Source organism: Neovison vison, chromosome 7 (assembly GCF_020171115.1).
Source record: "Neovison vison isolate M4711 chromosome 7, ASM_NN_V1, whole genome shotgun sequence".
Taxonomy (NCBI): Eukaryota; Metazoa; Chordata; class Mammalia; order Carnivora; family Mustelidae; genus Neogale; species Neogale vison.
This window is the reverse complement of record NC_058097.1, coordinates 37,221,136-37,249,130: the sequence shown is the minus strand read 5'-3', so window position 1 is coordinate 37,249,130 and position 27,995 is coordinate 37,221,136. Positions and strand designations below refer to the sequence as shown.

Here is a 27,995-nt window from a genome sequence, read left to right as displayed (position 1 = left end):
CCCAAAGAAAAGAAGTAAATAAAAAATTCCTAAACACAATAATCTACTAAAAATATTTTGCTTTGTCAGAAAGGCTTTGACCCAACATTTTTACATAGTATCCTAAAGATAACTGCTCAACAGTTCGTGCAAAATGAAGACTTGGAGGAAAAGTTTAGAAAAGAAAAATACATTGAAGTAGAGAAATCACGGATCCCATGCATACCGCATGGCCCCAATTCCATCTTATTTGGAAACGAGATGCATTATTTTAGGTGTTCTACGTCTGAGTAACCTCCCCCAAAATATGATTTATTCATTTTCCACGTGGCTCTGTCATGCTTCTCTCAGTCTCTCTGGGTCCGTCTGGGGCCGCGGGCCTCACACCGGGTCCAGGCAGGTCCTGTGGGGCGGCCGAGGGGAGCAGGATGGCCCTGTCTGTCAGTGCCCCACCAGCAGGCGAAGGAACTTATGCAGACCTAGCAGGAGCAGGGACAGGAGTGGGTCTGTGGCCGAGCTAGGGCCAGTGCCTGCAGGGGATGAGAAAATGGGCACAGTGAACGCCTGATGCACGAGAACCTAGTGGCCATGAGCAGACCAGAGAGAAGCTGGGCACGCAGCTGATGCTTGGTAGCGGTTCCCTACAACAATGAGGCATTTTGCCATTTGTTGTTTTCAGACCACCCGTTTTAGACGCCTACTGGGTTCAGACAAAAGGTACCCTGGCCTCAAGCTGGGTGAGTTAGATTGCAGTTAGTTAAATAAAAAGACAATATACCCCCCCCACTCCCCTCAATGTATACTGCAAAGTACCCTCTGCAGGAAAGCCCCAAAGTCCCCTCTTCTCTAGGGAGACTCCGCGACTTCCCATGACTCCAACCCCTCCAACCCCTGCCTGAATCGCACAGTTTAGCATTACAAATGCTCTCTTAGGCATCCTGATGTTTCCGAGTCCTCTTCCCATGTACAGTCAGTGGAGCCCTTGGGGTCAAAGTGGGGAGCTCAGAAATCACTGGTTGGTGGAGGTGAGGGGGCGGGGTTCCTGGAAGAGTGACGCCTGCACAGTTCTAGTGGGAGGTCACTTCCATCTGCTTCTCCGGTGCTGCCATGAACTCGGGCCCCTGGCCCACCACAGGAATCATGACATGTGTCTTCATTCTGCCTTTCCTGGGCAGCCTGCTCTGGCTTCCTGCCCATCTGTCATCAGGGTCTATGTCTACTGGAGGTCTCTGGTGTAAGCTGGGACAGGCCTACCTGTGAACCCCAGGCTTTCGTTGGAAGGTGGGGTGCCCCAGGGGTCCAGAGAGAAGCCCGTGTAGAAGTGCTGCCCAAACCCTGGGGAAAGCACTGCCCCTAAGCCCTGCTTAGGGTCTGGCTTCCTGAATGTAGACAGTTTCTAGCCCCAGCCTGCTCACTGGCACCCCCTGGAGGCCTCTCTCCTCCCTTCACTCCAGCTAACCAGCTGGGCTGCAGCTCTGCACCTGGATGGAGACAGGCGGGAGGCCCTTCCCTGTGCCAAGCAGGCCAGGTTTCTGGTTTTCCTGACCAGGCTGGGCCTGAACCTATGACCTGCCCCTCTCTCCAGTTGAAAGAGCCAGTAATCTTCTATTCAAGGTGTTTCCCCCAATCACAAATCCATCTTGCTCTGGAAATCACTGTGTTCTGGGCCCATCTCCCTTGGTAGAAGGAGGAGGATGGGTCAATGATCCAGGGGCCACTCCTGCTGCAGACTCCGGGATTCCATCTGCCCATTTTGGGAAACAGGCTATGTTCGAACATCTGAATGGAAGGGGGGTGGGGGCCGTCTGTGGTGTGCCTCTCGCCCACAGTGAATCGTTTCCAAGCACAGTCTGAGACCCCGAGGAGAAGCACAAGGACAGGACAAATCCAAGTGTGCTGACCTTCCTCTTCAGACACTGATTTTCCACACAGGTGTTGCTACTGGCCATCTTTGCAGCCTGGTCGGAGTGGTCCTGGGCATCTTGCCATCCATCAATGAGGAGGACCAGGGTATGCTGGTCACTCCAAAGACTCGGTTGGGTCCTCCTTTGCTGCTTTTCACTGTCACACATCACTGGAAAGGATGAGGGTGGGTGTGGAAACGGATGTGTTGATGGATGGCCGGGCACCTGGACTCAGGAGCACGGAAACGGGGGATGCAGCGGGCAGAGCGCTGCCTCTTGGGCACCCAGGTCTCACATGCCCAGACTGGGCCCATTGGCCTCCAGATCTCCTGGCTCAGATCTTTGTGCTCCTGCAAACCCTGACACTCAGGCAGAGGCAAGTGGGACCAAACAGCCACGTGAGGCATCGGAAAGCAGAGGGATGTGCACAGCAGAACAGAGACCCTCAAGGGATGCAGGGGCAGGAGAAAGGGCAATTGGGCTCGTGAGCCGGACAAGGTAAACATCACCTGCGGAACTCTGTGCATAGGAGATGCGAGAAGAAATTTTAATTTTCCTCCAAATACTGCTGACTGGCCCTTCCCAGTGTCACACTATCACCTCCTCCCATTGCCAAGTTTTAGAATTGCATGAGACTTCCCAAAGACCCTGGATTAAAACAATCAGCCTGCCATTCATTGCTGGGCCAGAGTGGAAGCAGCAGGGGCTGGTGGGTCCCGGAGGCCAGTGCCTGGGGCCGGCAGACGCCAAGGTCTCTGGTGTCTCTGCTGATGGATGTCTGTGGGGGGACAGCCAGGCTTTGGCTCCTGGGTGACATGTCATCCACTCTCTGGCCTAGTGTCACCAGAGAGGGGGCCCAGGGGGGTGGTGTCGGGCAGTGGGCCGGCACCTGGGAGAGAGGTTTCAGAGCCAGCCTGCTGTGTGCCCTGGGTGTGACCTGCGTGACTTGCTGTGTGACCCTGTACCTCTCCAGGTCTTGTGCCACACTCCTTAAAGTGGAGATGTGCATACTCATGGCTCCATACAGTTAACAGGCACTTGGCATGATGCACAAGGTTGGGGTCTGATCAAGCAAGGTCACAGCGGCTGACTGCAGGAATGACCACACTCTCCTTTCCTCATCTCTGCGATCCCCACAGCTGCACCCTATGGTGGTGTCCCCGACACCCCGGGCTAGGTCACATGACTTGCTTTGGCCAATGAACATTATCAAGTATGAGGCAAGCCAAGGCTTGCCCTTCCTCTGTGCCTCCTGTAGCCTGTGACCAAGCCTGGGCCAGCCTGCAGCAGGACAAAAGCCATGAGATGTCCCTGCTCGGCCTGTCTAGTCCAGTCAGTCCTCAGCTGAAAGTTCAGCTGTGCAGAGAAGCATGAGTGAGCCCAGATGAGAACGGCAGATCACGAGCTAATGAATGGTTCTCACATTACACCAAAGCCTCCGAATTTTCGAGTGCCCTGTCACACAATCATGCAAACATCAGTGCCTCAAACACAGTCAGTCGCTTTGCAAATAAATCTTATCGAAAAGGGTAACATAATCACTTTTCTGAAAAGCGTTGGAGAAAAACAGAATGTGGGAGGTTGTCGTTCTCTCAAGAGGAAAATTTCCCAAGAGAGAAGAAGCAGGGCAAATGATCTCCCCAGCCCTTTCTTACAAGACCGACGGACGTCCCTGGATCTTTGGTGGGAGAAAGACTGAGTTTTTGTTTGGAATGTTTTGGAATGTTTTGTTCGAAAGTTTTAGAATGTCTTGCCAATCCTCACTGGATATACAAACACACACCTGGCTTCCCGAATGGATCAGGGCCGATGGAGCAAGATTGACTTCCAGGCCAGCCCTGGAGGAAGAGGGCTCTTTACACCAGAGGGGGCAATTCAGGATTCTGGCTGTCCAGTGTCGCCCTCCCCAGGTGCCAGCTCCTGGGAGGGACAAGGGCGGTTAGCACGAGACTGCTGGGCCCCCCTCAACAGCTGCTGCCCCCATCCCTGTCTTCACTAACCTGGAGTGAACCAAGGACAGCTCACTGTGTCGGGGCCCATCTTCCTGGGCAGGGCCGGGCATGTGCCTCAACTGGGGTAGGATCTCCTGTACTGGCCTCTTTCATTATGCCGTATGAGGCGGCTCTGTTCCAGGGGGCCTGAGGCTGCTGCGCAATGGGATGCGGCCCGTCTCTGTATCTATTTCCTCCCTTCCCAAGGACTACAGGAATAGCACTGGAACACGCAGTTTATTTGTCATGATTAAGCTGGAAAATCAGGCTGCTTCCAATCAGGCTGGAAAATCAGAGGTGAGGGAAGCCCTCTGACAGGATAGTGGCTGATTCATTCTTTAACAAGTAGCACCGTTTTGCTAATCATTCTTAAAGAAATCAAAGCTGCTTTTGCTCTGTGAATATTAACTTTTATCCTTGAGAGGGTGAGCGGGATAAGACGCCTCCTGGAGCCATTTAAGAGGCTCCCGAAGAAGCCAGTGGGGGCCCTGAGCCCCCATGGGCACAGCAGAGGCACCAGCCAAGTGGCTTCTGGCCGGGAAGTCCCACTTTTCCATGGACACAACCATGGCAGAATGCCAAACGCCCCGTCAGAAAACAGCACGGGCTCTCTGAGGCCATTTGAGGCCTCGTGACAGAGGTGCAAGAGGAGGTTTTTTCTTGGGTCATCTCCTGGGACCCCTGCCCTGTCCACAATGTCTGGAGGCTGAGCCCATGAGTTAGGTTCCTGGTGGGGGAGGGCCTGCAGGGGAAACAGCAGGACACCCCCACTACACCCCAGATGCCCACAGGCTTGGGAGCCCTGATGGGACCGCCCCCTCTCTGTGGACATCAGAAGCATGGTGAGCTGCTCCCCGGCTGGCCGAGGGAGTATGGCTAGCCAGGGCAGCCACCGTCCTCCCTCCATGGACCCTGCCTGCCCTTCCCGGGTTCCCTGTCCTCGGGGGTAACTTCTGCCCTGATGTGGTCTGTAGCACCTGCCACGCAGCCATGGACAGGAGACAGCTGCAGGCCTGCGGGTGGCCTGGCTGCTGTCGTGGAGGGGCTGCCCTGAGTCCTCCTCAGCGTCCAGTGCTGCTCGGAGGCCATTTTGTTTTTGTTTTCACTATAGATTAAAAACCAAAATGTGGTCCCTGTTTGCAAAGAATAAATAAAACTCAGATACATTTGAGGCCTGGCTCTACGTACCTAAACAGATAACTGGTTAGTTCTGGCCCTCAGGGCCTAGGCTCAGTTGGAGGTTCACTCTGAGGGCTGACAGCACAATGCTAGGCCCTTCCCTTCCCAGAAATGCCCTAGAATATTTCATGCTGAGTACAGGTGGCCAGAGAACTAGTCTGGTCTCCACAGACAAGCCAGCCCACCAGAGAACGAGGGTAGCCTAACGTGAGGGTTGTGAGGAGGGTCGTGAGGACAGTCCCCTCCTCTACGTCACCCAGAGCAAGGCACATGAGTCTGTTCTGCACTTCGTGCTGTCATAACACCTCTTTTAAATACAGGCTTCTTGGCTAGAAAAGTAGGAAGCCAAGTGAGTGACCTGGATGAGGCCTTTCCTCGCTGATGTCCAGTGTCGGCCTTTCCCCTTTTGTTCTGCCTCAAAGTGAGAGGGGAGGGCCGGCCCCCAAGAGGCAGCAGCCTACGTGTGGCTGGTCTTTATGGGCCTGGCCTTGGACCTCCATGTAGCCCTGGGACAGAGGGCTGTCTGCCTGGAGCAGCCAGGGATGGCCTGGCCTCACTCCTATTCCCATCAGCGGCCCCACGCCCTCTTGGACCCGAGGCAGAGGGGGCCAAGCCCCAGCTGAAGGAGAGGGTCCCTCGTAGAGCATCCCAGGGCCAGGGTGCAGGGGCCTTCTCTCTGGGTTTTTAGGCGCTTGTGAACTGGAGCAGAAAGAACATGTAGGAGTCACCCTGGCCAAGGTGGAGACGCCTGACCCAGAACATCAGGCCAGAGCTGCAGGCAGGGTCGCGGCACTCCTGCGGGCTGGCCTCTCCCTCTTCTTCACCACCCCACCCCCTTCTCCACCTCCCTGGCCAGGGATCACCAGCTCCCACTGAGCCCAGGGGCAACAGCAGGGAGAAGGAGAGGGAAGAAGCCACTGGAGGCTCAGTAAGGTCTGCAGAGGGGTCTGGCTTGGTGCACACAGTTTTAAAAAATTCTAAATTATAATCCAGCATGCAAAACCGGGGAGGAGGCTCTTACATGAAAGCAGAGGTTTGGGCGTCTACTGCCAACACGCAAGTCCCAGCCACCCTGGGCACGTACTCCTCCCAGCTACACGGCCCATAGCTGGGAGCTCTTCTCAGCCGGACTCTGCTGCTCATTGCTCCTTCCCTAACCCCAGCTGGAGGTGGGGGTACCTGAAGCCTTGTGTAAGCGGATGAGGCAGAGGCATCCCTGAGTGGGGTCAGGAAGAGCCTCCCTCAGGCTAAGGAGCTGAGATTCCACTCACAGCTACACCAGAGATTAACTCCTATACCTATACTGCCTACCCGCTGTGCAACTTGAACAAGCCCCTTAACCTCTCTGGGTCTCACCTGGGTGAGGGGAACAAGGGTGGCTGCCAGTTACCCTCCGGCCCTCGAGCACTTGGGGCTCCCTTCGCTCAGCCAGCCTCGCTCACCTCCACCACCCAGCCTGGCCCTCAGCAGCCCCTGACTTTGCAGCCCCCGAGCCAGCTCTGTGGCAGCATCCAGGAGGCCGGGCCTTGGTCCTGCCTCAGTTTGTATCTTGTTGTGTGAAGACAGACACCGGCCCTCCCCGCTCTGATACTCCTGACTTGCGCATGGCCACCAGCACCCACGCCACCGCCGCCGTGGTTCTCTGCCTCCTCCCCAGACGCCACGTGGAGCAGGCCTCGCAACCAGTGCAGTTGGGCTTTAAAGGCAACGGAGATGTTGGGAAGGAAAGCTGAGCGTGGAAGGAAGAGCTGCGGGAGAGCAAATGGGACGAGGGTCCGTCCCTTGGTCCCATGTTGATCCGCCCTGCTGCCTGGCCTGCCCCGGGCCTGGGTGGGAAGACAAGCTGTCCTCCGGCAGCCTCAGTGTCCAGCCAGTGGGAGGAGCCCTGGGGTGAACGGGGGGCAGAGGCAGGGTAGGACACTGGTTTTAGCCCTTGCTTGCTGTGTCTTCTGCGCACGGCCCCCGCGCTCCCTAAAGCAGCTTCCTGTCTCCATCACCACCCGTTGCTCACCTCCCTTCTTCACACACACCTGGAGAGCTCTCTCTGAGGTGCAGAGCCCCTCCGCTCTAGGAGAAAGAGCAACCATCTCCGGGCTACAGCTGGGCTACTCCCTAACAACCTCACCTTTGCTGCCCCCCTGCCAGCCGACCTGCTCTCCAGTCCACCGTTCTCTGTGAGCACCTGCAGTGGACTCTGGGCTCACCATGCGGCACCTCTGTTTCCTTTGTCTAGTTCTGATTTGTGCCTCAAGCCCGCAACCAGTGCTACCTCCTCCAGGAAGTCCTCCCTGAGCGCCCCGGCACAGAGGGCTTGGGGCAAATGTCTGTACTGTTCATGGGGCCCTTTGTCTCTTTACCACTTCTCTCCCCATTACCATAAATGCCTTTCTTACAATATGTCCTGCCTTGGTGGAAGCCCAGGCAGCAGAGGGCTGGCCTCAGACCTCCTCCTCTCCTCTGCCTCGGCAAGCAGCCCCACCCCCAGTGAGGCACGGCGATCTGATGTGGGAGCGGATGTCCATCACTGGGGAGTGGATGGCCGGAAGAAGACCCAGCCAGGCCCAAGCAGAGAGAGGTAGGCACCTTCAGAAAGAGGACAGCAGAGCTGGCTAGCCCCTGTTAGGGCAGACACTGTCACAGTATGGTACATTAAATGCAATCGTCCTAACTGCGGGAGTTGCTATTTCACTCTACTTCATGGGGGGTGGGGGAGGGCGGGGGGGAGTTGAGATCCAGAGCCCTGAAGTACTCAAGGCCTAGGGTTGCCAGAGAAAATACAGGACACCAGCTCAGTTTGAATTTCAGGTAAACAATGAATAATTTTAAGTTCATGTGTATCCCAAATACTGCATGGGACCTACTTGTACTCAAAGGCTATTGTTTGTTTCTTGTGATTCAATTAACCGGGTGTCCTGTATTTTCATTTTTTAAATCTGGCCCTACCAAGGGCCAGATAAATGGCAGAGTCCAGACTTATACCCAGACCATCCGGCTGCTGTCCACACACCAACCCCCTGCCTAGACATTTGCCCCAAGCAAATGTCAGAACCAAAGAGCAGGAGCGCTGCTCCCCACCCCCCATGCCCCAGCTGGATCCCAGCCCCAAGCTGCTTCCGAGGGAGATGGCGTAGGAGGAGATGTTCTTCTGTATTTTAACCTTCATAATGGCTTCTTAATGTGGCCACAACTTTGTTGTGAACTCCCTTCCAGCTTCCTATTTCTTTTGAAATGAGATCTCGCTCCAAATGATCCCTTAATGGTGTCACTTAATGAAAATGGTAAACTAGTCTTTCCGTGTTGTCAGGAGGCCAGGGTTGGCAGAGCCAGGGACAGCCCTGACCACGGTGACCGTCAGGGTGCACCCCGGGCGGGGGGAGGGGGGCTCCCTCAGTGCTTGGCCCATCCTCATGGGGGATCCGCCACTCTCCATCCGGATTCTCTGAGCTCTGAGGCTGCAGGGTGCTAACAGCACATGATTCTGGGTTCTCTCCTTTTATCCTCTCAGTGGCCTTAGGAGGTAGAAGCCACTTTCCCCTCACGCAGGTGAGACCCAGAGAGGTTAAGGGGCTTGTTCAAGTTGCACAGCGGGTAGGCAGTATAGGTATAGGAGTTAATCTCTGGTGTAGCTGTGAGTGGAATCTCGGCTCCTTAGCCTGAGGGAGGCTCTTCCTGACCCCACTCAGGGATCCCTCTGCCTCATCTGCTTCCACAATGCTTCAGGTACCCCCAGCTCCAGCAGACTGAGGTCTGCATGGAGGCCGCTCACGCTGTCCCCTTTACTAAGGGCCTTGCTCTGTCTCCTCTGGCTGCCTACAGACCACTCCCCTTCCCCAGCCTAGCCCAGCCCAACCCAGAGGCCCTTACAAGGTGACGAGACAGTTCTCCTGGGACGCCTGGGTGGCTCAGTTGGTTAAGCGGCTGCCTTCAGCTCAGGTCATGATCCCAGCGTCCTGGGATCGAGTCCCACATCGGGCTCCTTGCTTGGCGGGGAGCCTGCTTCTCCCTCTGCCTCTGCCTGCCACTCTGTCTGCCTATGCTTGCTCTCGCTTCTCTCTCTATGACAAATAAATAAAATAAAATCTTAAAAAAAAAAAAAAAAAAAAAGACAGTTCTCCTGTCGCATACTACCCCCTGCTGAACTGTCCTGGCCCACCCTTGCCTGGTCCCTGTGTAAGGACCTATTTAGGCAGAGGCCTCCATCAAGGTTAAACAATATTGTTTAACCCTTCAACTATCCCTGCTCCCCTTCCCCCAGGGGACTTACTTAAAAACAAGTCCAGGAGGATATTATGCTGAGTGAAATAAGTCAAGCAGAGAGAGTCAATTATCATATGGTTTCACTTATTTGTGGAGCCTAACAAATAGCATGGTGGACATGGGGAGTTAGGAGAAGGGAGTTGGGGGAAATTGGAAGGGGAGGTGAACCACGAGAGACTATGGACTCTGAAAAACAATCTGAGGGGTTTGAATTGGCGGATAGGTGGGAGGTTGGGGGAACCAGGTGGGGGGTATTGGAGAGGGCACGGATTGCATGGAGCACTGGGTGTGGTACAAAAACAATGAATACTGTTATGCTGAAAATAAATAAAAAATAAATTAAAAAAAAAAAACAAGTCCCGGAAACCAGCCCCAGGTAACAAAGCCCAGATAGAAGGGTGGGTCAGTCCAGGTGGAGACATCCGATCAGTGGGGGGTTGCATACTGTCTCCCTAGCTACCAAGGAGTATGGGCCCCACCCTTTGCGAGCCTTTTGGGTGCCAATTCTAACCAAGGTGATAGGCTAGGTCAAATGTCTACTATAGGGTAGACTGTAATTCAGTTGGTCACCTAGCATCACTGTGCAGCTTTCTCTGTGTGTTACAATTTCACTGACCACCTGTGCATGGCCAGGCCCAACCGCATGGCCTTTGCCCTTAAAAGCTAGTCTGTGAAACAGAGAAAGGTCGCCCTCTCTGTAAGAGGGGCAGCCCTGGCCGGTCAGTTTGATTCTTGATGCTTGACGTGAAATAAAGCTTTGCTTGACCTTCGCTTTGTATCAGTCTTGCTCCTTTAATCACAGATGCATTATTGGGGGACCTAACACCTGGACCCTCCCTCTCACCAAATCAGCTGTCTCCTGGCAGGGCAGAGATGTTCCTGACGCCCCACATCCACTGATCCCAACAGCCAGGCACCTACTCAGTCAGAGGCCACTGTGCCCTTTTCAAATGCAAAGCGCCCGTCACACCCTGGCCCCCCAGGGGCTCCATCCCAGCTAGGAGATCTGACTCCTCACCTGGCCCCAGCCCAGCCCACCTTGCACCTTCACACCTGCCTTCCAGCCCTGTCATCTACTGCACTGCTCACCCCGTGCCTGCCTTTTCCCCTAATGGGTTCCTCTGCACCCCCAAGGTCTCCCTCAGACACTGCATCCACTTGGACTCCATCTGGAGACTCCCTGCCCCCTGTGGACTTGAGGGCAAGTTCCAATTCTTCCCAGCTGCCTTTGGGCGCCCGTGGAAGGTTCACCTTCTGACTCCTATCTCCCAGCACCCTGCCCACACCCTGCAATGCTCATAAAACACGGGCTGAATGAATGAATGGACGTCTTTCTTAGTCTAAGCATCCAGACATTCACCAGATGCTTCACATTTGGAATCTCATTTTTCATCTTCAAACCCAAGCTGGTGCTGGAGGCCGGTTGCTACCACACTGATCTGACCTTTCAACTGCCTGAGACTGTGCGCCCACGTCTCTTTGTCCAACTTTTCCTCAAACGAATTTCACTGTTTTACACTCATTTTCCCTTTATGGTTATTTCTTCATTAAAAATTTTTTGTTCTGTTATGTTACATGCAGTCTGTAAGCCACTTTAAATTCTTCCCTTAAAAGGTGACATATAGGGGCGCCTGGGTGGCTCAGTGGGTTAAGCTACTGCTTTTGGCTCAGGTCACGATCTCAGGGTCCTGGGATCGAGTCCCGCATCGGGCTCTCTGCTCAGCAGGGGGCCTGCTTCCCTTCCTCTCTCTCTGCCTGCCTCTCTGCCTACTTGTGATCTCTCCCTGTCAAATAAATAAATAAAAAATCTTTAAAAAAAAAAAGGTGACGCATATATATATATTACTTGTATACCCTATGTAATTTATGTATTTTATATATATATATATATATATATGCTATTTCCATTGCTTTTTAAATCTAAAGCAGTAGAAATCCCTTTTTAAGCTAATTGCTGCATGGAACCCTGATATTTCAAGGCATTAGAAAAACCGAACAGCTCTGGTTAAAGCTGGGAATAGGGCTGGAGCTCAGGGTTCCAAGGAACACAGCTTGAGAACCACTCACCAGAGGCTCTTCAGGATCCTTTCTAGATCTGAAACACACAGACCTGTGGCTGCTGGGGCACTAGGGTACCTATTACAAAAATAGGGAATGGAGGACCTGCCAGGGCTTCAAATTAGTGGACCCTGCCCCTCTTTGGGGCATCCTAGCCCCATCCAAATCCCACACGTCCCCTCTACAGCCCTTGTGTCCTTTGACAGAGTGTGCCCCATATACCCCAGGTCAGACAAATGTTGGGCACTCAATGCCGGCTCAATGAAGCCTGCTTAATGTGTGGGTCCAGGACCCTGCTTCCTTGCCCTCCTCTATGGAGCGGGACCTGGCCATGAAGAGAGGCCAGAGGGCCAAGGACGAAGGCCTAGAGGTCCCCAAGCTCAGCACTGCCAGGACACAACTGCAAACCTTTCTTCTACGTTCTGCCTTGACCGTGCCCAGGTATTTCTTTCTGTTTCACACTGACGACTTTTCGTTAGAAATACAATTTAACTGAAAAGGTTAACACATTTTAATTGCCCAGGGATAGTGCTCTGAAAATTCTTTAACATGTGCTCATTAAATAAAATTAGCACAGAGGAGCTGCCCAGGATATGTCACGCATTAAAATATGACTCTGTAGACTAGAATGCATTATGAATTATTGCCTTGTGTATTTTTTGTTACATTAGTCTTTAATGTGAATATAGTTATTCCTGCCCACCTGGAGATTTTATTTTATTTTATTTTTGATGCTTGAAAACAAATGTATCCACATTGAGTTTTGGATGGATAATAATCATGCAATCAGTCTTGGTCAGGCTGCAATCACCAGAGTGCCCAGTGTCCAGCAGATGGAAAGGTCCCCCACTCTTGTCCTTCACCAGGGAGCGAAGGTGGTGCCTTCTAAAGGCTGAAGGGATAGGGGAGCTGGAGCAGGCTGGAGACTAGCTGTGTCCACTTGCCCTGCCCATTCTTACTGTACCTGGGGACTATAGACAGAAGCAAGGGCTCACATGGAATTCTGAGCTGAACCAGTTTGTGCCATGCCACTGCCTAAAAAATTTCTTCTGGAATATGGACTGCACATGTGTGTCAGGTTTGGGCAATGCCAACCCTGGGCATGTCTGCAGCCCCAACCCCACGCATTCTGTAAGACTCATCATGTACTCCACATATACCCATCTTCCCATTCCTGTTTCATCTACATATCCCCTCATCCTTCCTTTTATCCCCCATTCACCCATCCATTCACCTATTCACATTCTTCCTTCCATCTATCTTCACCTACCCTCATCCTTCATTCCACCTACACTTTCACCCCTCCTTCTATCCATTCTCACTTCCACTCAACCTTCCATCCACCCACACATCCACTCATCCTTCCATCCATTCATCCACATGTCCACATGTCCTTCCAACTGTCCACACCTCTGTCCATCCTTCCATCCACCCACACATCCACTCATCCTTCCATCCATTCATCCACATGTCCACATATCCTTCCAACTGTCCACACCTCTGTCCATCCTTCCATCCACCCACACATCCACTCATCCTTCCATCCATTCATCCACATGTCCACATGTCCTTCCAACTGTCCACACCTCTGTCCATCCTTCCATCCACCCACACATCCACTCATCCTTCCATCCATTCATCCACATGTTCACATGTCCTTCCAACTGTCCACACCTCTGTCCATTCTTCCATCCACCCACACATCCACTCATCCTTCCATCCATTCATCCACACATCCATTTGTCCTTCCATCCATCCACCCATCTGCACACCCACTCATCTTTCCTTCTACTCATCCCTACCCTCTTACCATACTTTCACATCTTTCCCTTGACTCAGCCACCGGCTTGTTTTTCCACCCCCTACCAGTCCCACCACCTATCTAACCAAACAGGTAGTCTAAGACCCATCACCTCTTAGCTGGATCACTGCCTCTAAAGTGGTTTCTCCACATCCACTCTGTCCTCACCTCTCCAACCTCCACACTGCAGCCAGAGTATCGGTTCCAAAAACATCATCCCTTATCACCCACTTGCTCCCCATTCTGTTGCCCATAAGACAAAGCCCAAACTCCGATCTCTATCATAAGGCCTTATGGAGTCGGAGCTCTGAACTACTCTTTACTTACATTTCCCTCTGTTCCCTTTCATGTTTTGTTGTCCCAACTGCAGTAATTTTTTGTCAGGTCTTTGTACTCTCCTGTTCCCCCCTGCCCTGCTACAGGATCTTTGCACACACTGTCCCCTCTTCTTAGATACACAACCTACTCTCCTTATCCTCTCTCTTTACTCTTAACCATCTTTCAGATTATGGCTCATGCGTCACTCCCTCAAACACCCTTCCCTGACTGAGTCAAGTCTCCCTATTTTTAGCTCCTATAGCTCATGGGCCTCTCACTTAGAGTAACCAGCTATGGCTGCGAACTTCCACTTGCCATGTGACTATTTGATCAATGTCTGCTTCTCTCTCTGTCAGACTCTGAGGACTTTGTATGTGTCCTCAATGCCTAGCACAGTTCCTGCATATAAAAGATGTTCAACGGACATTAGTTGAATGAACGAGTGAATGAATGAATGAACTAGTGCCAGGCCCAATGAACATGGGGTAGGGAGGATAAAGACCTAAGAAAGAACTGGGCCTGCCTCCCTGGGGCATCAGCCTGGCATCCGCCAGACACTGACTCCATGACAGAGAAGGAAAGGTTGGGAACCCCGAGACAGCAGTGAAGCCCTTCTGGGTGCTCAGGGTGAATGAGACCCCTTTGACCGGAGAATCAACAAAGCTCTCCTCCCTTCTTTGAAGTGATCTCTACCTGTCCCACCTTTTCTGAGCCCTTCTTGTGCCCCAGCTGAGCCCTGAATTCATTCTCAACATACTTCTTGCTTGGTCTGACCACCACTGTGAGACTGTGAGCTCCTCCCTGAGATAGGGGATGGGGCTCCCTGATGCTCTGGGCAGTTGGCTCTGGCCAGACCAAATATAGTTGGCCAAGAGCCCCCTTTCAGGATGAGCCACGGTATGTCAACTCTCCCTCCTTCCGGTTTATTATATTATATATGAAGATCCTTCATCTGGGCCAAGTGGCATTTCTGTGAGAATCAGTTGTAATAAAATTTGCTATAAGGGGACTCACGTGGCAGCTGGGCTTTCCTGGTTAAAGAAAATGGATTTCCTCCTGAGGAAAGCTGATGGGCAGGGGGCCAGAAATGAGCAGAGCGAGGGGCTCTCTGTCTTTGCCGACAGACATTAAGAGTAGGTGGGCCTCCTTTTCGGTGAGTCTGCATGGGCTCTCTGTGCTGGATGGGAAGAAGGTTCCCATGGGGCAGGGAGGGGTGTGGCTGGGCAGAAGGGGCCCTGACCTTCAGTTCTGCAAATAGCCCGCTCAGGCTCCCAGCACCTCCCCGTGGTGGTCTTTGTCCTACCTTCTCCCCCGTGGTCCTTGGGACCAACCAACACCTTGATTGGTCGTCGTCAGGCACAGTGAGCCACAGCAAGGGCATTTGGGTAGAGCGTGAACATGAAAAACAACCACAGGACCTCGTGTGGAAGAGCTAGTGCAAGCCCAAGCCTGTGACAGTGGCCCAAAGGCCCCTCCACAGGCGCCTCTCTGTGGGACACCAGGCTTTCCCACAAAAGCGGTTCTACCTTGAGTGGTAAGAGTCCCAGTAAGGGGGACGTGGGCCACCCCGTCCCCAGTCCAGGCCTGCTCTGGAGGCTCTTTGGCTATTTGACTGTCACTGAAGGAGTTGTTCCTTCTGCTCCCTTCTCCTGTGGAGGGGTCCTTGTCTAGCGCTACAGACACCAGGCTCTCCTCAGAATGGCTTTCCAGACACCAAAGGGCCTGTCTCCTCCCATCACAATGGCCTGTGGACAGCAGCCTATACAACCCTGAACCAAGACCAGGGATAACACAGGTGCACAGAGTGGCCTACAGGCAGGTGCACACACATGGTGTGGTTTAAGGTGGAACTCGAGAAAAACCAGGATAAGTTTGTCCTTGCTCACGAAGGAGCTCCTAACACATCAAAAACAGCCACAGCCAGGCCAGGATGAGGGTGTAGAGTCCTCCCCACTTCCTACCTGGAAAAGGCACTGAGAGAAAAAGGACAAAAATAGAAACCCACTGAGCCATTTACAGTCTGAAGGCACTTTCTGTTCTGAAGCTCCTAAGCTTCCTCCCATCACCTTTAGCTCCATGATGCTCACAGCAGTGCAGAGGGAGAAATGTCTCAGGGCGAGGGCTCAGATCTGAAAGGATCCTGGACAGTCAATGCCATTTGCCCAAATGATGCAGATAACAGGAGTCAGCATCTACTGAGGCTTTTCTAGGTGGCAGGCGCTGTGCTAAGCTCAGCTCTCTTTCTGTAGATTGTTTCCTCTGATGCTGGCACAGGTCCAGGAACCACCCAGACAAGAACTGATGTGGAAGTCACACATGGGGCGCATGGATCAGGATTCGGATCCAAGCAGCTGGACTCGTGCAGAAAATGGGAAGCACGGTACTTACGAAGGCTAGCGGGGGATAAGGCACATACTGTGATATCTCTGCAGTCGGGGCTCTGTAGAGCCCAGAAATGGGGCGAGTGTTGCGGCACCCACCCCTGGATTGCATATGAGCCATCTCACTGGACACTAAGGAACATTCGAAATGTCAGGAGGAAGAATAAAATGTCTGAGAAAGGTGGCAAGGAAAGCTTCCTTCTGAATTGTTCTTGGTCTCCAGGTTTGCACTTTTTCTCTTCCACCATAAGGGGCAGCTCTTGAGAGAAGTGACTGGGCCACTTCCCTGGGGCTCGCCCTTTATGGGCGCCAGGTGTCCAGCTGGGAGCACTCAGCCACACCCTCTTTGTAGTTGGCTTCCAGACATGAGGGGTCTGTTCCCCACATCAGCCCTCCTGGCCAGGTGGTGGCTTCTGAGCTGGACAGAGCAGAGCCCCCGGGGGTGGCTGAAAGCTGGGGAGAAGCTTTTGAAATGTCCACTTTGGCCCTATTTTGTGCAGACAGAGGCCCCCCAAACCTTCCGCTTGAAACAGAAACACCAGAAGTCAGTCCAGAGTGGCTTTGATGTTTCAGTCCAAGGAGTGATAATGTGGAACACAATGACCAGTAATTTCCAGAAGCAGCCTCCCCAGGACTGCCAGCTGGCCTGCCTCTCCAGGAGGGCACAGGTCTCACACTCTTGTTGAAGGCTGAGAGGCTCCTCCTGTAGCTATTTGCATGGTGAGCTGCTCAGTAGCAGCTAAACCCAGAGGTAGCCCAGAGGAGGCTGAATTGGTTAAGTCATCTTGGTATTTATAGCACACCTTCCCCAGGAGTAGCAAATCCACAGACAAGCAGGCTAGTTTCCCCAGAAGCCCCACCCCTTCAAGGAACAGGTAGGGATCGGCAGTTACAGGGGCCAGGCCTGTTTGCTGGTCATCCTAAACTTCCCTGCTGCCCTTACATAAGACAAAGGGAAGCTTCTCACGCTTTGGATAGGAGTTTCTGAGAGATGACCAGTAACAGTCAACAAAGCTCGGAGGAATAGAAAAGATAATTCTTTTCCTTCTGTGCTGCAAAGAAGTGTTCGATCCAAGCCAGTATCTCCCATAAAGCTCAGGGGTTTAGACCACAGCCAAGCCCTTGCCTCTGTCCACATGGGGCAGAACTAATCAATATCATATTACAAAAGCACTTGACCTTATTTATCCCCACAGATGCTTGGGGAATCCTTAATATTCAGAGCTTTAAAAGTGTGCACCTGGCTTATTAATGAGTAGCTCCTTGGTGGCTTTGGCTCCCAGTGACATTTAGAAAGGCCGGCTCTCCACTTTTCTTGTGGGGGCTTCCACCTGAGCTGAGGAAGGGGTCTGTGCCCTGGGGAGGGGACTGTGAGATGAAGGGAGGCAGGAGGAGTTACTCAGAACAGCAAAAAGGAAGGGAAACCCGGTATGGGCGTGTGGCCCATAATCAGTGCTCAGGAAAAGGCAAGTTCTATTCATCGTCATTGCAATCCACAGGGTAGCTGTTTTGTCCTTAATTTGGGATCTCCCTTATGCAGAAAGAATGGCCACGCAATGGGCTGGCTAACCACTCAGCGGTGGACGAAGGTCATCCCATCTGGTGTGACTTTCTCAATTCATGTGGCTTAGGATGGGGAGGGAGGAAAGGCCTCCAGCAGCTTTCCCAGGACTGACCTAAGCAGGCGGACAAAGCTCTGTGTCAGAAAGCCTCTTCGTGTCAGAAACTGCATGCTCCCTATAGGAAGCCTCCTCTGATTGCCTTTGGTGGATGAGGACTATCCCCTCTCGGAACTTCCACTGACACAGACTTCTTTGTGGTGGAGATCCACAGGTGCCCTTGACACTCTTGAGCTGGGTGCATGGCCACCATTGCCGGTTCCTGCTCATGGTGGTCACGTGACTGGCCCATGGGGCCGAGGATGCCATGCAGCCAATAATCACACACGTTTGCTGTCGGGGATCACGCAGGCCTCTCTCACCAGCTGCGAGGCTCAGCCATTTTCTTTATGAAATCCTTTAATTTTCTCTTTCAGGATGTTCAGGGAGCCTCGCCCTCTTCTCTGGGACAAATTTTGCTAGACTTATTTTCTCTTTAATTATGATCCTCATGTCGCATCAGAGCTTGAGGGAAGAGTGAATTGTTTATTGAAGGCAGTTGTTTTGGGGCTCTTCTTGGGTCCGGGGAGATTGGGAACACCAGGTGACTCTTGCTTGGCCCTGCTGGCCTGGGTGGAGACTTTCCCAGCTCCATGGAGACTCTCCCAGGTTGGTCATCCCCAGGGGGCATGGGCTGAGAGTGAGGGCCTTCACCTTGTCCACAGCCCCCTTCTGGTATGGTTTACAGTTGCCATGGCGATACCCAAGGATGCTCCTCTCAGTGGCTCCCAGCAGTAAGAGCCTCTTGAAAGCTGGCACACCCATGGCCTTGACTCTCTCTCTCATTAGTAATTGAAATACTGAGAGCCAGTTCCCTGTTGGGCCCCAGGCTGCAGTTTGCCTCATCAGCCGGCTCTCTGTAGGGGCCTGGGCGCCTCTCCTTGGAGCAGGAGCCTTGAGGCTAATTAGAGGTTCGCATGCCACAGATCTGATCCCCAGGTCCCCGCAGAGGGGAACCTCTTGCCAACACACAAGCCATTGAGTTGCAAACTATATTCTTCTGAGGCTGCCGTTGGCTTCACTGTGGCACCGACGCCTTTCCCGATTAGAAGGGTTTGTCTGGAAGATACTCTGTTTTGTTCTCTCTCTCTCGCTCTCTCTTTTTTATTTTTTCTAGAAATGGCAATCAGCAACAAAGTGTTCATAAAAAATAGGTCAGCGTTCAGATTAATTAGGAGCCAGATTTACGAGGACGTGGCTAAGAAGGGGCCTGGTCTCCTGTGCCAACTCCGCTGTGCTAATCCAGCCCATGTTATTTTTAAGCACAAATATCAAAATGTCTCTTGACAAATGAGACGTGAAATGAATGAGTTTTTGGACATAAACTTTTAGTGCAAATATGTATTTGGCTGTGTTGGGCACCTATGGGGCACAGGAAGGGTTTTCTGGCCTGGCTGGGCAGTAGTTAAAGGACAGACATTCAAGTGAATACCCACCCCCCGACCCCCCTGCAACACACACACACACACACACACACACACACACACACACCCCTTTCCTGGCATTGCTGAAGTAGCTTGCTTGAAAAACAGAGGAACACAGTATTGTCTGGGACTTCTTTCTTCCAGGAACAATTGCTGAACCAATGACTGGGGAGGTGGGCTGGAACCAGCCCTGAGGCTGCCATTCTCAAACAGCCAGAGTGTCCCCTTGACCCAGGCCTGGAATGGCCTTTTGAGCTGGAAACTCAGCTTTGGGTTTGTCTTGGAATTGGGGTGGGGTAGAAACCCTCTTCCTCCGTCTGAGAGTTGGGTTATCACCGACGCGCCCTGGAATCACTATCCACCTTTCTGCACTCGGCTTGAAGCCCCTGGGCACTGGTCCCTCCAGGCCACCTCATCAGAGTCCTTGCCCGAGGCTTTCAGGAGGGTTTGGCCAGTAGGAGGCCCACCCAGGAACTGGAGGGCAGGAGGAAAGTGAGGTCCTTGCTGGGCCATCCGACCAAGCCCACAGCTCCCGTCAGGCAGGCTGCTCCAACTGGCCAGCCCCTCCGGGTTATACTAATTGCTCCCCCTTTGCCCCTTTAGGCCAGGGGTGCTAATGGCTCCCACTGTCCCCAGCCCCGGGGACTGGCACTCATGTTTTGTTGGCTACCCTAGCCCTGTCCACACCTTCAGAAACTACTCTCGTCACCTTTCCCCAGTGACCCTGTTTGAATGTGCCATTTGCTTTGCCAGCCCCTAACTGATAAACTCCGTCAGTACTCCGTGCTCATTAACCAGGTGGCAGCAGTCCTTGCCGGCGCCTTGTCCTCGAGGCTGCTGAAAACTGAGCAAGGGAGGTTAGGCCTGAGGTCACGGTCTCAAGCTCCCTGTCTGGCTCATGCTGCTGGTGGCTCCGGTGGATTGGCTGGCCTGCCGCACCCCAGGAAGGCTCAGCAGGACCGTGCACGGCTCAGTGACACACACATCTGCAGAACAGTGATCAACGCCTGCCACCTAAAACACCATGTTCAGGCTTTGTCCCGCCGACAGCCCAAACCTGGGTGGCCTTGGGTGGTAGGCGGGATGGGACACATAGGACCACATAGGGCCCCCTCCTTGGGATCAAGGCCATTTGGTTATGTTTGTGGATTAGAAATCAGCTCATACACTTCTCCATGGCCCACCTCTGGGCACAGAGGTACCCAGAGCACTGTGACTCTCCCAAGACCTTCACCTGGAGATGGGATGGTACAGGCTTTCTGGTCTTTTGGCAGAAGGTCCACCTCTGGCCTTCTGAATGGGAGCTGGAAAGAAACTTGGGGTTCTTTCAGAGATGTGTCTAGCAGTTCCAGGCCTGTTCAGGAGCCGGCAACTGCTCGGGATGACAGAGACCTTAGGGGCCACCACACCCCCATCCTGGTGGCACTGCCCTATCAGCCCTGTTGGGAGTCCACTTGGTGTGCTTTTCGGAAGGAAATGCACACTACAAGCCACTCCATGGGAGGACAGAGGAGCCCCCGTTAAAAATGCTGCCCTGTGGCAGGCAAGTGCCCAAGGCCCCACCTGCTGGGGGTCCTGAGCACTACACCCTCAGAACTGAATGGGTGTGAGACCCTCTAGATCTTCCAGAAAGGACACAATCTGGGCCACCTTCCACAAGTGGGGGTCCTGTTGTGGGGATGAGTGACCCTGGAGCCCCTTGTGTCCAGCCCAGAGACTGGATATCAGACCAGGGATGCCAGCCACACTCAGATCAGGCCTGGTTGGGCTCAGGGTGTCAGGGTTCTGGCTGGGGAGAGAAGATTCAAGCAGGAATGAGCTTGTGGCCTTGGTCTCATTAACACCTTTTGTGAACCCTATCAAGTTCGTTCTCAAAGATCTGTTTCATATGATGCTTCCTTGACCAAAGCCTATTGGTCCCTATTGGATCCACTTAGCATCCAAGGTCCTCAGCAGTGTGGCCTCCAACTGCCAACCACTCAGCTTCATCTCCCCGATCCCCTCCTCTCTGGCAACAGCAGGTGATGGCCCCGGTGGTGATAATGAACATTTACATAGAAATTTCCACACTGAGCTCCCTCTGCAGTCAGGGATTCCCACTTTCTTTTACAGATGAGGACATACATTCAGAGCTATTAGACCACTTGCTTAAGTCATTCATACAGTAAGTGCAGGGAGCACAACTCACATCTGGCCCTGCCTTCTGAACCCTTTGCTCTGCCACTACTCATGGTCTATGGAACATCCCAGAGGAATGTTCCGGCCAGAGACACATGTGTTTACTTGCTGGGGACCAAGGGCATAGAGCAAAGGGATTTTTTTTTCACCAACCCAATTAAGTCCCTCACTCTACAAGTCAATAAACACTTTTCCAGTAGACCTACTGTGTGCTAGACAAAGATGGCTAACCCCCTAGATGTTTTTTAGATGGCCAAAAACCCCCTGTAGAGACAGGACATGAGGTCAGAAAGCAGCTGCCAGGGTGAGGGCTACGTTTTCCAGCCTGCCTTGCAGCTCTGTTGCCCCACGTGACTGAGTTCTGGCCAAAAGGTGAGAAGGGAAGTAACCTTTACCACTTGTAGGCCTGGTCTTTAAACACTTGCCTTGCCATTCTCTACAACAGCTTTGCTCCGGGAGAATTCACCCCTAACAAAATGATTTCAGTGGCCATTCTCTCAGTCTTCCAAGAACAATACAACTTAGAACTGTTCTAAATGAACAAGAAAGAAGTCAATTTGTTATCTACAATGTATGCCTCAGAGCATTAGGGCTTGGTTTTCTCGGGGAACTGGAGTGAGAATGTTGCTCCTGTTCACTCCCACCCTTTGGCTGTAAGTTAATGCCCAGAGTGACCCTGGCAGGCACATTTTGAAGATGGGAAAGTGCATGTTAGCCTGGGTCCCTGAATGAATTCATGGAACAGAACCTCTATCCTACCCCACCCCACCCCCACCCCTGACTTCAGAGCAGCATGAGACGTGGACCAGAAATAATACAGTTGAATTGTGTTAAGCACTGGCATTTTAGGGTTTATTTGTCACAGCAGCTAGTGTTATCTCATACTTACACAGGGGATAGAAAATTCCAAGTCAGGTGGGGAAGGCTGGTGCTGTTTGGGAGAGGGGCCCTCCACAGATCTCAGCTCACCCACCTTCTCCCACAGCCTGGAGGAAAGTCTTGTGGGGGGGGCTGTGTGGAGCTTAAGATCCAGCCAGAAGCCTGAGCTGCATGGAGAGACCCCCAAAGGGCAGTGGAACTGAACTGACAGGAAGACAGACAGATAGGGTCTCAACTGTTGGAAAGCTTCAGAACCAGCCAAGGGAGACAGGCTGGGATCCCTGTCACCTCAGATCCGAGGGGGAGCCCAGGATCCTGCGTCCTTAACCAGCTCTATGCTGCTGGTGAGCGGCCTGCACTTTGAGAAGCACGAGCCTAGGGCACAGTGTGTTCCATCCCACAGTGACGTTTATAGGCCACTGTCGAAGAACCCAGACACCTAGTGCTGCAAAGCCAGTAGAGATGCTCTCTCTCTGGGACTGGGTCAAACAAGTCTGGGGGTCCTGCCCCAGAGCTGTCTGCCCAGGGCAGTCAGTCTGTTTTCCCTTCTGCTCTCCAACTCCCCTCTCTCCTGTCCCCCTACCATCTCTCCCAGCCCTTTCAGCTCCCTAGGAAAGCAGGTCTTAACCTCTGGGTGCCCTGCTAACCATGGCAAGGCTCTATCTTCACGCCCCCATTCCCCAAGAAGGCCCAAAGGGGACTATTTATAGCAGAGCCTGTGCCTAGGAAACAGTCTGGACTTAGCCAAAGAGAGCAGAGGCAGCACAGCCAGTCTTAACCCACAGCCTCCGACAATGTCTGCTCTAGCAATCAGCATCCAGACGCCCACTGTCTGAGTTGTAGCCACCTCCTCCCACTCTGGGCGCTAGCGCCCTACCCTCTAGGCTCTCAGGGCTCCAGGAGAAAAGGGTCCAGTTCTCCAAACTCAAGAGAGGGTTCCCCACACAGCAGCCACGAGTGTACCGGGAGATCGGGGCAGGCCGGCTCCCACCCCCTTCATAAATACTCATCTTGAATGCTTCTGAGCGACCAGCAATAAACAGGAAACTCAGGAAATGAGGGAGCCCAAATGAGGCTGCGGAAAACTTGCCCCAGGCGCACCCAAGTGCATTACCAATCATCAGGCAAATTCAAATGCTAGAGTCCCTCCCCTACTCCTCCCGTCCCCCGTTCCGCAGCCCCCGCGCAAGCGCGCCCCCTCTCGGCACCTTCCCTTACCTGAGCCGTGCCTCTGGCGAAGAAGGACCGCCTGGCCCAGTGGCGGTGACGCTGACGAAGCTGCGGCCGCAGCCGCGACGGTGGTCGTGGCAGCGTGGGCCGCGGAGGCGGCTGCCGCCTCGGGGACTGCAGGACCTGGGGCCGCAGGAGGACTCCCCGGAGGCAGGCTTTTGTCGCCGCGGCCGGGGTCGGAGTTGGCGCGGCCCGCGGCGCCTGTGGCACCCACGTTGTTGGCGTTGGCTGCGCTGTTGGCGCTGTGGCGACGCGGGCCGCTGCTCTGAATGTGGGACACGGCCTCGGCGGCCTGCATGTTGGGCGGCGCAAAGCGCGAGAGCACGCGCAGCAACGCCTGGGCCTTGTGCTCTTGCGTGTCATCGTCGCTGTAGTCGGACACGCGGCATTCGTACACGCCTTCGTCCTGCCGCCGCACGGCGGACAGCCGCAGCCGGTGTGAGATGTCATTGCCCTGGACGCGCACGGTCTGCAAGAGAGCAGGCGCTGGGGTCAGAGGCTGGGATGCGCAAGCCCACAGCAAGCTCTGCAGCAGCGTAGTGCCGCCGCGCCCCACTTCTGCTTTTGCGCCCTCATGCCGCAGCACCCCAACACCTCTCGGACTCAGGTCGGCCCCTGGTGACTCAGTTTTTCTTTCATGCCGCGTCTCCCCAGAGTCATGGGACTCCCAAACCTGACTGGACCCTGGATGGCCCTACCCATTGCACCGTCTCCCCATCATCTTAAGCGAATGCATCATGTTACATCCGCTCGCCAAACTATGCTTCTGTCCATCAGAGAAGCAGAACCCACCCCTCCTTCCTCCTTTCTTCACCTTGGAAAATTCTGGCTTGGCCTCCTGTTGCTAAACCACCGCAGGGCCTTAAGCCCAGCCCTCCACATCCACTTCCACCAACGTTCCTTTTCTCTGGAATCCAGAGGGCCTGGGTTAGTGCCTGAAGGACAGCCACTTGGCTCTCAAGAGTACACATAAATATCTGCCTCCCCCCTCCACCCTGCCCTTCACAGCTAACCCTCCACCCTTCCGAGGATGTAGGCAACGCGGAGGCTGCTGCTGGGCTCCCCGGGCTCTGCTACTTTTGAGTCTGCATTTCAAAGAGGCAGCCCGAAGCTTCCTACAAGCCCACCTCCTCCCCGGCCTGGAGGATACGCTGGCAAGCAACCACTTTGAGGCGCTCACCTCGGAACCCAGCGCATGATGAGGCCCCAGTGGTTTCCAAGCCCTGATATTTCCACGCTCCAGGTAGGAGAGCTTGGGCGCATCTCCTCCTTGAGTTATAGATCCCAAGACTCCGGCCCCAAGCAGCCCCGCCAATTCCCCCTACCCCTTCCCGCCCCTCACCTTCCCCCAGGACCTGCCCACAGCACCGGGCACCGGACCTGAAAGCCACGCAAAGGAGAGGAATGCGGTGGAGGGCGCTACTTGGGCGCCGGGTGTGTGTGGGCGGGGCCGGAAAGGCCCACCAGTTGGCGAAGGGGTCAAGGCCAGCGCGCTCCAGTTGCTGGGAGGCAAGCCAGCAGAGGAGAGGCAAGGCGATGCTTGGCAAGGGTCTGGACGCGCCAACTGGACGAAGGAGAGTTTTACAGGTGAGCGCCTCACAGAGAAAGGAGATTCAGGCCTGGGACCCTTGATTTACACAAAAGCGAACCGGATTCTACTAGCGGCGACAGATGGCGCCCCGACAAGCCAAGCAACCGACAACGCAAGGCTGCGAGCACGGCCCTACATCGCGAGGCCGCTAAGCCTTTCTAAGAGAGGAAAATGTGGGGCGCGAAGCGGCCAGAAGGGGTCTCCCGCGGCCCGCGCTGGGCTCCACACTTACGCTGATTTTAGTTGCATCCTTATTTGTTACCTAAAATGCAAAGAGGGAGAGAGACACATTAGGCTCTCGGCCTTCAGGCTCCGGGAACTCAGATGCGCCTCAAGCAAGGGGACTCTCCGCGGGCGGGCTAGGACTCGAAACCGCCCGGGATGTAGCCAGGCTGAAGTCACGAAGGACATGAGGATTTCCTGGAGTTTTACCCAGAAGGAAGCAGGGCTTGGAGCTAGCATGGTCCCTGGACAAGGAGAGGCTGCCCTAGCACACCTGGCCGCCAGAGAGTAAAGGCTGGATTGCCACCAGGGTAGGAAGAAAGGCTCATCTCCCTCCCCCCGGAACATCATCATTCCCTGCCGTGTTTCTCTAAATCCCGTGGAAAGCTGGACGGAGGGGCCCGTGTATCCGGACAGGACACAGAGGGAGACGTGAGCAGTAACTCTGGGTGGGACCCCGGGTAGAGAGTAGGTGTGCATGTGTGTGTGTTAGACTGTAAGTGAGAGGCCGGTTTAAGAGGCAGACAGACGGTGGGGGCTTCCCTCCGATCCTGTGGGGGTTGGAGGTGCACTGCGGGCTTCTGGAACGCAGCCCAGAGGAGCTTAACTCCTTGGCCCTGTGCCCTGGGGACCTCGGAGTAGCAGAGGGCAGGGAAAGCCTGGCCCATCTAAGTGGTCTTCCTTCATCACCCAGTACCCGTCTGACTCTGCGGCCAGCAGCCAGCAAGCAAGAGCAGACGAACTGGATGAAGGGTTGCTTTTAAGAGAATTTTAAATGAAAGGAGAAGGGAAGGTATTACCAAAACTGTGCTGTTGTTCAAGATGCTGCGGGAATGGGGGTTGTGGGAGACGGACAGCTCCACAGGGCGGCGCCCTGCCTTCCTTGCCGGGGTTGCCCCAGCCGCCCGGGGCCTGAGCCGAGTGAGCGCCGGCGCCGCGTGGGCGGCGGGTTACCTTGCTCCGGGCGCCCGGCACGCTGAGCGCCAGCTCGTGCAGCAGCTCCCGGGGCGGCTCCTTGAGGTACCACCACTGAATCTCCAGCGAATACGAGGTGGCTCCGCTAGCCCGGAAGGCGCAGGGCATTTCGATGTCGTCTCCCTCCCGTACTGTCACATCTTTGGGGACTTCGGTAAATGTAGCTGGGGGCGGGGAAGAGAGAGGCGTGACCAACTGTGGGGCGGGGGCCTGGGGCAACTCTAGGCGAGACTGTGCGTCCCGGCTCGCTGGCCTTTGTGCTTGCCACCCCGTAGCCACAAGCGTGGCCCAGGAGCTAGCAAAGTTTGGTCGAACAGCTGCCTGGCCCCAGCAGAGACCGGCTACCGCGGCAGGCTGCTTTCCTCCGGATCCGGCGGAGCGGCACGGGCAGCTTACGCTTCTACCCCGCGCCCAGCCGCACTGTCAGAGCCAGCCTGGGGCGCGCCAGGTCGCGCGCCCCGAAAGCCGCCTTTCCGCCGGAGCACCTGTCCGGCTTCAAATGACCCCGGAGAGGGCTCCGCCGCTGCGGCGACCCTTCGCTGCTCTCCTCCCCCTACCCCTCTGGGCCTGGGCTGCACACCGGGATTGCTGGAGACCATGAAGCCTTCCCCTTCTCTTCCTTCTCCGGCTCCTTGGTGACCGGGACAGAACGGTTCTGGCGGCCCCGGCAAGGACTCCCCCGCCCGAGCCCCCCGCGGCAGCAAAGTTCCCGCGCTCACCGTCGGCCACGAAGAGCAGCAGGGCGTGCAGCAGCAGCGGCGGCAGGTATCCGAGGGCTCCGAGAGGGTTCCGCTGTTCCATCTCCCGCGGGGGGCGCGGCGGCGGCGGGGGCCCGGGCGCCGAGAGGCAGCGGTGGCGGCAGCGTGGGCTCGGATCCGGCTCAGGGCTCGGGCTAGGACGCCTCCGAGCCTGCCATGGCCCCGCGCGGCGCCCCCTCCCCCGGCCGCCGGCGGCCGCCAATCAGTCCAGCTCCCTCGCCGGCTTGCCCGGCGCGGCTCCGGCTGGGGGCGCTGCGCGGGGGGCGCAGGACGCGAGGTCCCGCCGGGAGGCTACTGGTGATCTGTCCGTGCTTCCCTCTGTCGGGCCGTCCACAGGACGATGGGGTAGCTCAATTCAGTCTCTGCCCGGCGGGCCGGGCAGAGGCTGGGCCGCCCCGAGACCCATCCCTGTCCAAGGGAGCGCGAGCCTCAGAGCCGCGAGCTTCTGCCTCCCGGTCTCGTTCTGATTTGGCTCCCGAATGCCACCTCCTCCAGCTCCCGCCGAGCTCTCCCGCCGCCGCCCCCGCTGGTCCCTCAGCGTCTCTCCGCAAGGCGAGTGGGCGCTCAGCCGCGGCTAACAGACCTGGCGTCCGACCCAGTGCAGCGCGGGGAGAGCGGGTCCGGCGTAGCGGACCCAGAGCCGGGGAGAGGCGGGGAGAGGGGGAGGGGAAGGAGAAAGGGAGGGGGCGGTCAGTGGCTGGGCTCGGAGCCGCCTCCACCGCTGCATCACCCCCGCCCTCCCCTCTTCTTCCACAGCCTGCACCGCCCCCGCCCCAGAGCGCGCCCCCCCCCAGCCCCGCGGGGGTCGCTTGGAGGGGCCACAATCTCTGTGGTTGGAGCGCAGCCCCGCCCGCACCCTCTTTGGCTGGGGGTCCTCCCACCCAAACTCTCCCTGGCTTCTTCCCAATCTTCCTCGCCTGAGACGGCCGCTTATCCCTGCACCCCGCGTGCCCCGCGGCCCTCTCCGCAGACCCCCGCCCTCAACTCCTTACCCCAGTTTGGGCAAAGAGCTGCACCGCTCTTTGTCCCAGGCCCAGGCCATGGCTGGTGGGTGGGCGCCGGGGGCCAGGGAGAAGGGCGGAGCGCTGTGCTGGGCTGGGGACGAGGCCGGGTGACGGAGGCGACGCCGGGAGTCTGCAGTGTGCGAGCGAGAAGTGAGCGCAGAGCGCCCGGCGAGCAGGTGCCTGTGGCGCGGAGAGCGCACGAGCGAGC

At 55.2% G+C, this 27,995-nt stretch overlaps 1 protein-coding gene across 1 annotated transcript; it reads right to left on the bottom strand.

The window, feature by feature from the left end:
* Window positions 1-10: 10 nt before the first annotated feature.
* Window positions 11-26,826, bottom strand: VSTM2B (V-set and transmembrane domain containing 2B). Its single transcript, XM_044260429.1, has 5 exons — window positions 26,745-26,826; window positions 26,005-26,189; window positions 25,061-25,090; window positions 23,226-23,706; window positions 11-509 (listed from the first exon to the last, which is right to left on the bottom strand). The coding sequence occupies exons 1-5, from the start codon at window positions 26,824-26,826 to the stop codon at window positions 421-423; spliced, it is 867 nt and encodes a 288-aa protein (XP_044116364.1). The 3' UTR covers window positions 11-420.
* Between the last annotated feature and the right edge of the window lie 1,169 nt (window positions 26,827-27,995).